At 39.9% G+C, this 13,728-nt stretch overlaps 1 protein-coding gene across 2 annotated transcripts in view; it reads right to left on the bottom strand.

The window, feature by feature from the left end:
* CHST10 (carbohydrate sulfotransferase 10) overlaps nt 1-13,728 on the bottom strand; it is a 34,927-nt gene that overhangs the window by 14,938 nt on the left and 6,261 nt on the right. For both annotated transcript variants that reach the window (XM_060233822.1, XM_060233823.1), the window contains exon 2: nt 2,596-2,731. In XM_060233822.1, coding sequence (XP_060089805.1) covers nt 2,596-2,731 — 136 coding nt within the window. The remainder of the gene's footprint in view (nt 1-2,595; nt 2,732-13,728) is intronic.

Genomic DNA, 13,728 nt, shown 5'->3' with positions numbered 1-13,728 from the left:
ATGGAGACTGCTCCCTATAGGGTATAATAGAGAATCAATCTGTGCATATCTGGGGCTCAGGGTGTGTGTGTGTGTTTTGAGGCAGAGGTACCAAATTTTCAGCATAGCATCTGGTGCCTCTCCTCAAAAAACCTCCAAGTTTCAAAACGACTGGACCCCATCCTCCATTATTTCTAATAGAAAGAAGACATTTAAAAGAAATGTGATGACCAGAATTTCCTTCAGAGTTTAACTGTGCTTGTCACAACCTTGATCCTGGCTCCACCCCCAAAGTCCCCAGATATTTCTTGAGTCAGACCTGGCAATCCTAATCAAATATTTTATTAACAGATCACACTTGAAAAAGAAAAAGAAAACCAAGAGGATGGAAAAAGCAGTCATTCCTAATTTTAGCACCACAAGCAAAATTTAGTTCTGCTGACATTTTCTATATTATTATAGAGATGAAGTGTTGCTATTTAAATTATATTCAACACAAAACTTAGAATAATGACGATCTGACAGAAGACGACTGTTTTATTAATTCAGCCAAGAGTAGCCAAATAAAAACATCATTTATTTCTGGTACCATTTTTAGCATGTAAATATTCCTGTCTAATACCCACAGAAACAAAATGCGATTAATATGATTCACAGTGCCAATGATTCACTGACCCCTCTCCCAGTCTTTAACAAAAAAAATCTGCTGCGCTTTTCAGAGAACAAAAATATTTTAGTATATCACACTGAAATATTTTTAAATGATAATCTAGTATCATCAGCTGTGCAAGATGGGTAAATCTTTCCCTAAAGCCACAAGGTAAAATTAATTCATAGCGATAACTAGAAATATTTACATTATCTGCACGGACAGTTTCATCATATAAGCATGAGGTACAGAAACTGGAACATGATTTTACAAACTGAGAATACCAAATTCATTTTAAAAGATACTCTCTACAATCACAAAGGCTAGACACATAACACAGAAGCATGTCAACAGTATTAAAGGGGAAAGTATTAAATTAAAAAACAAACAAAGAATTTCTATTATCTGAAACACTGGCCTTTGTTGTCCTGTATTGCACCCTACAATCTTAGCTTTTCTCAGCTAAGTCCATCCAAAAGGCTTTGAAAACCTTAAATCCTGGAGGCACAATTGCATGACGTACACAACACAGTCCATAGAATTTAAACACTTGCTTTGTGCAAGGTATGTGGCACATTTTCTGAATATGAAAAAAGTTTGTTTTTGTATTCTGGTATTTTCACCTGAGTGCCAAGAACAATGTCTGAATCCACACTCAAGAGGATCAAGAACGTGCAAGCAACTCCTCTCAGACTTTAGTAACAACAATTTTTAGACTTCAAGTTTAGAAGTGTAACACCAGTTCTTTAAAAGTCTGTTTTAACTACTGTGCAGCAGTGAAATAATTATGGTTGTCATCAGGTCTCCCTTTAAAGCAGCCTTAATTTCCCACTGTCTCTTAGTGTGACGATGGGATACTTTTTTTAAAAAAAGCATTGCATGTGCTATGACATTACCCCAGAAGTTGTTTCATGGCACACATAACACTAGCATCACCCAATGTTCCTTCTCTCAAATTCCAGGCAGTTATATCCTAAGGATAATCTAGCTGAACATTGATAAGGATGAACATTGACAAGCCTTGGTATAGGAACAGAGAGCCGTGTTACCGTTCTTTTAAAATCTATTGGGCAAGACATCACTTCTGTAGAAAATGTACTCCTTTGTTTTATTTATTTACTTCATTTATACCCTACCTTTATTCTGAATGGGGTCCCAAAATAGCTACATCTCAGAAGCTGAATGACAACATATGTTGTATTTTAGATGCACAGAAAATGTGATCTGTCAATAATAAAGCTATCTTAAACAAAGGCAGGTGGATAATCTGTGAAAAAGGGTGGAAACATCAGAATTTATTCTGCAAAATATATATATATATATGAACCATGGCAAAAGGCACCTCCCAACCAACACTCGCCTCTCTCTTCAAGCCATTTTAAATGTAAGTTGAAACACAGAATTCTGGCTTGCCACAACAAACTCCAGGGTTTATTACATTACATTTGATTAAAATGTGACAGTTGGCATCATGACACACAGCCACTCATAAACTAGAACACTATCTGTACTGTACATCCTAAAGGACTTCAGTCTAGTAGTCTCTCCAAGGATGAGATTCCTGACAACAACTCTTCATCAGAGGGAGAGGAGAGAGGTCACACAGCAGCATCAAAGGAATTAAAGCACATTATTGGTTTAATATCATCTGGGTTACTTAGGAGGAGAGGCCAAAGTCTCAACAGCAGTTGTAAAGCAGCAGAAGACAGAAATAGTTAAATTATTTTAAGGGTTTTTTTTAAATGCATGTCTAATAACAGGATTCAGGTTTTTTATCACATAATAAAACACAGATTTTATCACAGGTTTTTTTATCACATGATTTATAAACAACAGAATACAAAATTCAATTCCTCTAATAATTTGTACACAGGAAGCAAAACATATCAGCAAGAACTCAGGACAGATGCTGCCAGTGTTCTAAATAACCTACTTCGATGACAATGATATAAATAAGCGAAACTTACCATCAGGATCTTTGAAGGTCAATGTGATGAACTTGCTTGCAACCATGAACATGAATATTACCCAAAAGCATGCAGCTAACAGCAGCCACCGGTGGTGCATGATGTCAGATGTGAGCCATATAACTTTTATTGGTTCCTGTTTTTTAAAAAAAACCCACAAAAATATGTGAACTATTTTTCTATTTTGTCATAAGGAGTCTCTTTTATAGCAAGTGAAAGATATCTTTTTATTGCACATATAAAATTAATTTAATTCAAACTACCTAATCTACAGACATATTTTCACTATTTTTAAAGAGGCTGACGTTATCTAACTAGGATAAAAGAACCCCACATACAAAGACACAGTAAAAACATTTAATCAGAATTTTGAATTCTGGTGCATGAGACAAATTGCGTGAAATTTTGGTACATGAGACAAAACCATCAAAACAAACAAGTGTGCACAGAACAAAGATTAACTGGTTTAGCTCAAAAATAGAATAAACAAAGGATCTGAAGACAACACAGAGCAGCTGAGAAAGCCACTGTGAGTGCTGATGGGGGAAGAATGGTTCAAATCCCCAAGACATGAAGGTTGCTAGATGGCCTTTCTCTAGCCACTATTTATCAGAACAGCCAACTCAGAGTTGCTGCAACAACACATGCTACCCTATCTGCACGGCAGGAAAAGTAGAATAAATGAAGTTTGCAGGAGAATGACAGGCTGGTAACAACAATTTTAAACAGCAGTCCTTTGGCTCACGGGGCCTTATGTCATGGCAAGAGACACTGACTGACATGTGATGGGCCAATAGTTTGTTCTAAAACTATTAGCCAATGGCCATCCTCGATTTGGCCACGATGATAAGAGAATTATTACTAAAGATAACATCGTTAGATGTTTGAGCATCAGGTAGCTGATGTGTGCTGTGGCTTACTGATCTTATTGTCCGTATGGCAAAAACACTTGCACAGACATTCTGACATTACAAAAATACACATTTTTTCTGGCAAGCAAGTTTATAGCTGTTTGCTACTACAGTCTAGCATGGTTTTTCTTCTTTCCTTTTGTGTAAAGATGGCAAGTCAGTCAGTTCTGAACTAAACTACATTATGCTGTAAGGTTGTATTTAAAAATATTCTGATGACTAAAAGTACGGTTACTGAGAATTTCTCTTGGGGAGCTCTGTTGAAATGTTTTAGCCCTCCTGTTCAGATACTGAAAGGACTATAGACATCTGTGTTGTATACAAGGGTGATGGATTTATTCTTTCTCAAATACACCATCAACATTATCGTTTCCACAAATCTCACCTACAAGAAACCTGCAGAACTTAATAACCTGTTTTTATTTTCACTGCAGGAGCCAAGCATTCATTCCTCCCCTCCAATTCTTTTTTAAAAAGTGCACAAGAATCACCTTTTCCTAAACCCTTAAGAACAGCACTGGTATAAGTACCACTGTCAAACAAGTCTTTATGTTTGTAAAGCAGTTTGGCACAGCACTCAAGACCAAGAGTGTGCCTTCTATCAAGCTACATCTGGTTTGCCACCTCTCCTTTCTTAGAGTTAGACAATCTGGCCAAAATCAGATCAGAATCCCATGAGGCTACCAGACTCCCTCTATAGATCCCCCCAGAAGGGCAATGAATTATTTTTATTTATTTATTTATTTGAGATTTATATCCCACCCTTCCCACGAATGGCTCAGGGCGGCTGAATTCTGAATTTGGTCTCTTCTGAATTTTGGAATATAGAAAGTACGTAATTTGTTGTTCAGTCACACAGTCGAGTCCGACTCTTTGCAACCCTATGGACAAAGTCACACCAGGTCCTCCTGTCTTCCACCATCAAAGAAAGAAATGCAATAATATAGAAAGTAATGCAGCAATATAATCTGAGAGGCAAAAGTAGATCTCAAAAGAAAAGAAGAAAAGCAACTGACAATTCTTCTGGGAATGGAGACATCTACTTATTTAACCCCCAGCCTTCTAAAGTGACAGCAGTATCTCAGTTTATTGATTTCTTCACAGTCTATAAATATACAACAGAATATGCTAGATATTTAACAGTAACATGTAAACACATCCATCTTTCAGGCTAATATTTTAATTCTGCTTCCCATGTCTTGCTTCAGAATTCAGTCCTCACAGAGATAATATGACTCAGTTTGTTATTCTGCCAGTGTAAGCCGTGCAAGTCTGAGCTATAAACTCCATAAAAAGAACATAGCCACTCCCATAGCCTGCTTTCTTGAGACCATACTTTCCTGCCTAACCATAATTTCCCTGATCTACCAATAAGGTTTAAAATTTTTGGCTCCAATCCGAACTAGTTTGACAAGCATCCTATTTCCCCTCTAACTTAACACCTGTTGAGTAGAAAGATACCTGAGACATCAGGGGGGATGCTCCTATAGTCAATGGACACACCATGTGGGCCATTCGGGTAACATTGCTACCACATGTCTTTTGCAACTTGACTAGATATTTTCCAGGGAGAGGCTAACAGGAAATGAGAAAGTGGAGAATTAGTGTGGTATAATTGTTAAGAGTGTCAGACTAGGAATTGGAAGAGACCCGGGTTCAAACCCTCACTTTGCCATGGAAGTTTGCTGGGTGACCTTGAGCCAATAGCTCTTTCGCTCAGCCTAATCAGCCTCATAAGGTTGTTGTGAGGATAAAATGAAGAAAAGCTGCTCTGGATCTCCATTTGGGACAAAGATAAGGTTTACATGAAGTAAATGAAGGCTTGGGGGGGTGATAAAAGAAAGGTTGGTTGGGAAATCTGAAAGAGAGGAAGCAGGAGGAGGGGAGAGGATATGGGGGCTCCAATAGGAAAGAGGATATAGTATAGGGAAGGTGACATGGGGGAAATTAGTAAGTGAACTATGCCAGGAGTCCCCAACGCCCAGGCCATGGACCAGTACTGGTCCGTGGCCTGTTAGCAACCAGGCTGTGAGTTTTATAATTATTTCATTATATATTACAATGTAGTCAGAAGGAGGAGGAAGACAACACTGAATTTATATCCTGCCCTCCACTCCGAATTTCAGAGTCTCAGAGCTGTTCACAATATCCTTTATCTTCCTCCCCAAAACGGATACCCTGTGAAGTGGGTGGGGCTGTTTCCCATTTGCAGGGTTGTGACCCTGTACCGGGTCACAGAAGCCTCACTACCGGGTCACTAGAAAAGCCAAAGCTAGCCCCGCCCCAGCAAAGCATGACCTCTGCTTCCTTCTTTCCCACATCTCTTTGTTGTGCAGAGAAAAGCTAGCCTTGAAGACTGACACAGGCTGCAAAGCCTGCGCTCCATTTGGCTTCCTTCCTTCCCCCATCTCTGTTGTGCAAATAAAAGCTAGCCTTGAAGACTGACACAGGCTGCAAAGTCTGAGCTCTGTTTGGCTTCCTTCCTTGCCCCATCTCTGTGTTGTGCAGAGAAGAGCTGGGCTGCCTCTCCTTCCTTCTCCCCCCCTCCCAGTGTTTGAGAGAAAAGCTGGTGTCCACTGGCACTTTAGACCCAGGAAGTGTTCTTCAAGGTATGAGCTTTCCTGTGCCTTGCAGTATGTTCTTTTGGGGAGATTTCCCCAGGAGGCCTGGGCGACAAAGAAAGGTGTGTGTGTTTTTTCCAGCTGGGAGGGGAGTGGGCATTCCAGTAGCTTTTTTTTTTTAACCAAATGACCCCTGGGCAGATTTGTTGCTGGCTGAGATCATCTGATGGTGAGGAAGGCTTTTTTTTTCTTCCTCCCCCCTTCTTCCTTTCTTTCCTTGCAAGTGATGCTCTGTCTGTATTCTTGGTGCTGGGAGGGGGGGAAGTAACAGTGGGAGGGCTTCTAGTGCCCTGGCCCCACTGGTGGACATTCTGGAAGTGACATCACAGAAAAAGGTGGAGTTTTGGTTCAGTGCCCCAAAAGTGATATCACTTGGCCCTTGACACCATAGGTAATGACGTAATTCCTGTCTCTCGGCTCCACCCCCAAAGTTTCCTGGCTCCACCCCCAAATTTTAGTGGGCCACGAAGGAGAAATGTAAAAATAACCAAGCCACAGGAAAGAAAAGTTTGGGAAACCCTGATCTAGGATAATAAAAAAACAGAGATGGGGAGAAAGACAAAGCAACCAGAAAACACCAGATATCTCCCTAATTCAATGAAAACAATGTACAGGACGCCTGGAATTTTATGGGAGCTTGGTGGTTTGGTTTATGTATTTTCTACCATTGTATTAATTGGTAACAGTGTGTATGTTACAACATTTTGACTTTTTGCTATATACATTACTAGTGTTTTGTGTATTTTTCATGTGTGTAATTTAGCACATTGTTTTAATTGAATAAGGGAGATATCTGGTGCTTTCTGATTGTTTGTCATCTAGGGCTGGATTTCACAGAATATATTTGCAGAAGTGATGATCACAAAGTAAATCAACATCACTGGAAACCGAGACTACAGATATTTTTTTCCTCAGTCAAACAGTTCAGAACAAAGTAGTGTGTTTAAAAAGTCACAACTTCACTTTATCAGTAGCACAGCAAAGAAAATATATTGGTCCCTAGCAATTATCTATGTATGTTTGCCACCAGATAACTCTTTCTTTTGTGTGAACTGGTAATTACCATGCAGGATTCACTGCTCCTTTAGGCTAACAAGGCATTATGGACATGGTAACGCTGCCCATCTGCTCCCTCCCTCCTGTGCCTGCTGTACAGTTAATGCAGGATTTTCCTGCCACTCATCCATTTTTCCTCATCACTATTCTCCCCACAGCAAACAGAGTGGTAGATGAAGGACAGTTGTACTTGCAAGGGTTTAGTCAGACTCTAGGCCCTGAAGTTGTCAATGAGAAATCTCTCACTTTAGAAATGCTAAATCAATAAACACAATTTATGACATTTCAGAGCTCAACAATATTAACAATAATGTGGGAACAGCTTCTGTGATGCTGCAGCCTTTGCCACTGCAGATATTTCAACACTCTCCAATGCACAAATGCAGTCCCAAACAGCAGGATTCTAACCTAACCTCTGACATGTGATCTAGCAGTGAAGCTTGGTGAAATCCAGCAAGAGCTGTACCATGTACCTGCTCTGAATAAGGCAGAGAATGGAGACATACCACCTATATAAATTTATGTATTAAAATAAATTGGTCAAAATATTAAATGGGCCTGAGAATATTGCCGAACCTAAAAAAAAAAAGAGGGGGGAGTGGTTTAAAATCTCCAAGAAAACAAGACAATTTAAATCACTGCTTTCAACCAAAATGTTCCATTTAGATATTTTCTGAAATAGAAGCAATATACTAATTGCCATGATCTATACATAGTCGTTATAGAATTTCAGAAGGAACACTAAATTTTTCTTAAATTATTACGTTAAATATTTAGAAAGTGATACATTTGATTAGCTTTAGGCTATAGTGCTCATGATTTCAGATAGGGCATCTTTTACAACCCGCAACTGGCACTTTCAATAGATGAGAACTAGATCATCACTAGAAGAAGCATCTTTTCAGATTTTCTTTCTGGCTTAATCTGTTTGCTCCATTGGTCTGCCCACAAAAATAAATAATATTAACCAGATACAACAGCTGGTGGCAGTTATTAATCAGTTATTCATCAGCACCAGTTACAGTGACTGAGACTGATATTAACACTATGCATTTAATTATTCAAAAAATGCTGTAATAGGCTGCTGGTATTTGTTTTGCAATTACCTCTTCCTTTAAGCAAGTAAATACTAGAAAATATTTTCCATATGTGTATGTGTAAGATATGACCCATCTTACACATATAAATATAAAAACAAATGCTCAAAATACTTTTGGGTTAGCTTTTGTATCTTTTGAAATGTACAACAGACATACAGACATTCTCTTTTGTGCAGCAAAAGAAACAATTGTTTTCTCTGGCTATGTAATTGTCAGACAGGAGATAAATAACTACTTTAAAAAGCACTTCAAAGTGTTTTCACTTAAAAAGCAAAAATAAAATAATAAACCCCCGGTATATCTACAAGCTGTAAGACTGTCATGATAACAATCACCTTACCCCACACAGATCCAGGTAGGCAGTCATGTTCGTCTGAAGCAGTAGAACAAATTTTCCTCAGATAACTTCCATTTTCAATGTATCTGAGGAGTGTGCCTGCACACGAAGGCTCAAACCCTGAATAACCTTTTTTTGAGCTTAAAGGTGCCACTGGACACAAAATTTATTCTTACCCCACATAGTTCCACCTTTTCTTTTTGGCAAGACCAAAATTGCTGAACATATGAAGCTGCCTTATAATGAATCAGACCCTTGGTCCATCAAAGTCAGTATTGTCTACTCAGACTGGCAGTGGCTCTCCGGGGTCTCAAGCTGAGGTTTTTCACACCTATATGCCTGGACCCTTTTTTGGAGATGCCAGGATTTGAACCTGGGACCTTCTGCTTACCAAGCAGATGCTCTACCATTGAGCCACCATCCCGGCTGGTCTCGCTGGTCCTAATATCTCTTTTCTTCCCTTTATCTCTGCATGATTTCCCATTGTTCAGCTGGCTGGAGGATTTAATGTTAGTCAAATCAGTTTCATGATTCATACATTTTAATCCATTATTCACATAACGTCTTTTTGAGAACACCACCACAGGAATAACTATGTAAGCATTATTTTCAACAGAGGTACTACAGTCTAAGCCCCCACTGCATGGGTATAATAAAAAAGATGTATATCTAACCAGAAGAACACAGAGTAAGGAAGGCATCAATTCCCCAAAGAATTTTTCCAGAACACCCACTACTGACATGAGAGGGAGCTGCGAAGGCCTTACACAGCAATTCTCACTCAGACATTTCAACAGAGCTCCCCAAGAGAAATTCTCAGTAAACCATACTTTTAGTCATCAGAATATTTTTAAATACGACCTTACAATTTTTCAGCATAATGTAGTTTAGTTCAGAACTGACTGACTTGCCATCTTTACACAAAAAGAAAGAAGAAAAACCATGCTAGTAGCAAACAGCTATAAACTTGCTAGTCAGAAAAAGTGTGTATTTTTGTAATGTCAGAATGTCTGTGCAAGTGTTTTTGCCATACGGACAATAAGATCAGTAAGCCACAGCACACATCACCTACCTAATGCTCAAACATCTAACGATGTTATCTATAGTAACAATTCTCTTATCATCGTGGCCAAATCGAGGATAATAATAATAATAATAATAATAATAATAATAATAATAATAATAATAATAATAATAATAATAAACTTTTATTTATATCCCGCCCTCCCCGCCGAGGCAGGCTCAGGGCGGCTCACAGGACATGGTGTGTACCATGATTACAATAAATACAATTAATACAATAAAATACAGTTAAAACACAATTAAATAAATACATTAAAACCACTATAAATTGAAGGTGCTACAGTACAATACATATATATATCAAGATGGCTAGATGTCACTTTCTGACATAATGACTTTCTTTTCAAGCACTCTAAAACGGGTGGCCAAACTGCAACTTAAGAACCACATGTGGCTCTTTTATGCATACTGTGTGGCTGTTAAAGCCCCCACTGCCCTGCTGGATTGCTTGAGTCCAGTGGCACCTTTAAGACCAACAAAATTTGATTTGGGTATAAGTGAGAACTGAATAACTTGGCATATGCAGTGAGGTAAGAAGCCAATATTTCTGTTGAGTCCTGGGGGTTCCACTGTTTTAAGTGTTGTAATTCAGCAATCTCTCATTCCTGTTTGTTTCTGAAATTCCTTTGCAATAAAACAGCTACCATGAGGTCACCCATTGAGTGTCCTGGAAGGCTGAAGTGTTCTACAGCAGGGATGGCCAAACTTGCTTAACATAGGAGCCACATAGAATAAATGTCAGATGTTTGAGGGAGGGAGGAAGGCAGGAAGGAAGGAAGGAAGGCAGGCTCTGATGTAAAAGATCAAAAAGATGTGGGAGGGAGAGGTGGAAAGAAACTTTAAATGCATTTTCCAAGCTGCCAGCTGACTTTGCTTGGCAAAGTGATTTAAAGAGACAAATGCCTTCTCCAAATTGGTCAACAGGGTTATGGGGGCTTCAAGACTCACCCAATGTGTGTGAAAGAGTCCCATGAGGCTCCCAAGTCACAGTTTGGCCACCCCTGTTGGCCATTGGCGAATAGTTTCAGAACAAACTATTGGCCCATCACATGTCAGTCAGTGTCTCTGGCCTCCTATTAGCTGACTTCCCTTCCCTGCCTACTCAGGTCCAGGAACTTTGAATAAACTGCCAGCAGTCTTCCCTCAAAGACAGCCACATCTCCAACTCTTCTCTGTGTCCTCTTTGTCAACTGGCCTCAGAAAGGGCTGCAGAGCTACTGCAGCCTCACATAAGGCCTCTCAGCACACGCAGCTTCCAAAGGCCACAGAAATAACCAGAGAGGCCTGGCCCTGCTGGGAGTGTTTCCTGGCCCCTGGAAAGTGCTATCCAAAGGCTGATGTTAGGCAATGCAGGCTGTTGGTCAGCAAAGGGAGAAGCCTCAAGGGAAAAGAATGGCATACAGCCCACCCTCCAAAGCAGTGATCTTCTCCAGGATGGGGAGAGAGATGTGTTGTATGTAGTTCAGTTGTGATCTCAGGCTCCAACTGGAGGTTGGCTACAATAGGCCTGGCAGCACCCTCTGGGTGCCGTGATGCTATCAACCATTTCCTCCCAGGGAACTACTGCTGCTAATCTCCAGGTGAGGGCTGGAGATCACTCAGAACTGCTTTCCAGATGGTAGACATCAGCTCCCCTGGAGGTGGGGGGGGGGAGAGTGAATGCCTTCACTTGGGTGGGTGGAAAGACAACAAGGGGGGGCATTTTCTAGAGCCCGTTGTATTTTCACCCCACAACAGGCCTTATTACTAGTAACATAAAAATGCAAGTGGTTACAAATCAGCAACTTCAACATGCAGCAACACTTTTGTGCACTCCTCTGACAATCACATTTGCACGTATTTGGAAAGGCATGAATAAGAAAAGCACCACAAAAACGTAAACTTGAATTCTCTTCACACTTCTGAAATCTTCTAGCCAGTCTTAGATAAAACAAAACAGCCTGCTCTGTCCCTCCTTACCTGAATTCTAATAAAACAAACTATTCACAGAAACTTTGTTAAATATCCCTCCAATAAAACACATAAGCATGGATTTTAGTCATTTCAGAATTTTACCCAACTTTCAAAGCAATTCATTGCTCTCAACCATCCCAAGTTCAAGGTTAGGACAGTTCCATTATTTAAATAGTAAAAGGGTATGCTGCATGCAGGCCTTGGATTCAGCAGGAGCACAGCTCCTGAACCTTTCTGAGGGGTCCCCCTCCTCCTTCCCACCTTGCCCATTGAATAGTAGGTGCAGCTGCATAACAACCCCTGGATGAGCTTCACCACCCATTTTTCCACAAAATGACCACTGGCTGCATGTATATTGTACAAAACTACAAAACAAAATGCAGAAGAGACTACTGAAGATACATGGACCACTGAAGTCTCCAGATGCCACCCACATTTTATAGGCTTGTTTCAGAAAACGTTGTAAAAATGGTGAAGCTACTGTTAGACTCTCCCTACCAGGAGAAAGGAGAAACAGAGAAAACTAGTGGTCTTTCATTAAATTTCTGGCCTTGAACATGATTTATATTCTACACCATTCTGTAGTCAATAGACCTGCTCTAGAAGGTAAGATGACCATGAGTAATATCACCAGAATGTCATGTAATGTGTTGTGCTTCTTTGTTAAGCCTAGAAAATACACTGCATCATCGATTTCACTTTGAACAATCTCCTCTTTCCAATTACAGGATCCAGCAACACTTCTTCCCCTGGGCTTGTACAGGATTCTGAAAGCATCAAGACATAAATATATAATACATCATTTCTGAGACTTTCCAGCCCCTGTACTTATGTCCAGCCAAATGTCTCTCTATTTGGCATGTGCCCACCAGTTCATGCTTAGTTTCTCCACAGCACAATCCCACACTTTGCCTGGAACAGGGATGTGAAGAAACTATGGGTCTAGTCAGATGTTATACGTGACAGAAAGCTGTTGCCATGCTTGGTCTCTTTTGCCTGCTCTTCCTGGCAACACCTAGATGAGCACAGTACACAGAGGTCACATGATTTCACCCAGCACATGTGAGGCACGAATGGCATATTCTGTGCAAGTACAGGTTACAAGGAATTTGGGTGGGAGGAGAGAGATACACATCAGCAGAAACTCTAAGCCTCTATATGTATATCCTACCTTTCCTTGAAGTTCAAGGTGGCCTACAATTCTGAATGTTTTTTTTTAAAACTATCTCCCTAAGAAAATGCCTGCTGCTCAAACTCCATTAAAACAAATAAAACAACCTTACAACACTTCGTAAAAACTTCAAAAGACAGTGCCCTCCTCAGGAAGCCTGTTTCCAAAATAGGAGCCACTACTGAAGGAGAGGGGGGGGGGGCTCTGGTAAATGGCAAACTGGCAATGTGGGGGGGGGGGGGAGGGAAGAACCAGAACTGACAAACAATATAAGTAACTTAGTAAGCAGGGTCATGACATAACTTCTTATGTAAATGCTACTCTTAATTCCTGGCAATGTTTATATGAAAGAAACCTTTACCATCTTTCAAACACACTTCCGGAGCAGCACGGGATTGTACCTGAAAGAATCTTCTCTCTACTGCAGGTAAGTCTCTACTCATTTATATATATATATATATATATATATATATATATATATATATGAGAAAATAATTAAAATACAGATGAGAATCTGAAGTTTAGACACACACACGCAGCCCACTACATTCTGATACAAGCAAAGCCTAAAAACTGGACATTTTGCCTTTCATCCTTGAAATGCTGACAATAAGTTCATCTTATAAGAGTGGCAAGAGTTTGAATACAGAACAAGCTGAGGGCCTAACTACATATTGTAGTTTTCCAGGGGTCAACACAATAAGATGCATGCTGGGGACAGCAAGGATTTTGGAAAGTATTTCCCGTGACAGCCAGGAATGAAATGTGTTTGTGAAATGCACACTGTATTTGCTAGTATAATCATACAGCTAATAGCACTGGGAAGCCCCACTGTACAGATTTTTTTAAAAAAACCCTGAAAACAGTAGGCTCCCAGGGCTACAATATATGTTTCTACATG

The sequence above is a fragment of the Heteronotia binoei genome, chromosome 3, assembly GCF_032191835.1.
Source record: "Heteronotia binoei isolate CCM8104 ecotype False Entrance Well chromosome 3, APGP_CSIRO_Hbin_v1, whole genome shotgun sequence".
In the NCBI taxonomy this organism is placed as follows: domain Eukaryota; kingdom Metazoa; phylum Chordata; class Lepidosauria; order Squamata; family Gekkonidae; genus Heteronotia; species Heteronotia binoei.
The sequence above is the reverse complement of the archived record's forward strand: the minus strand, read 5'-3'. Positions and strand labels throughout refer to the sequence as shown.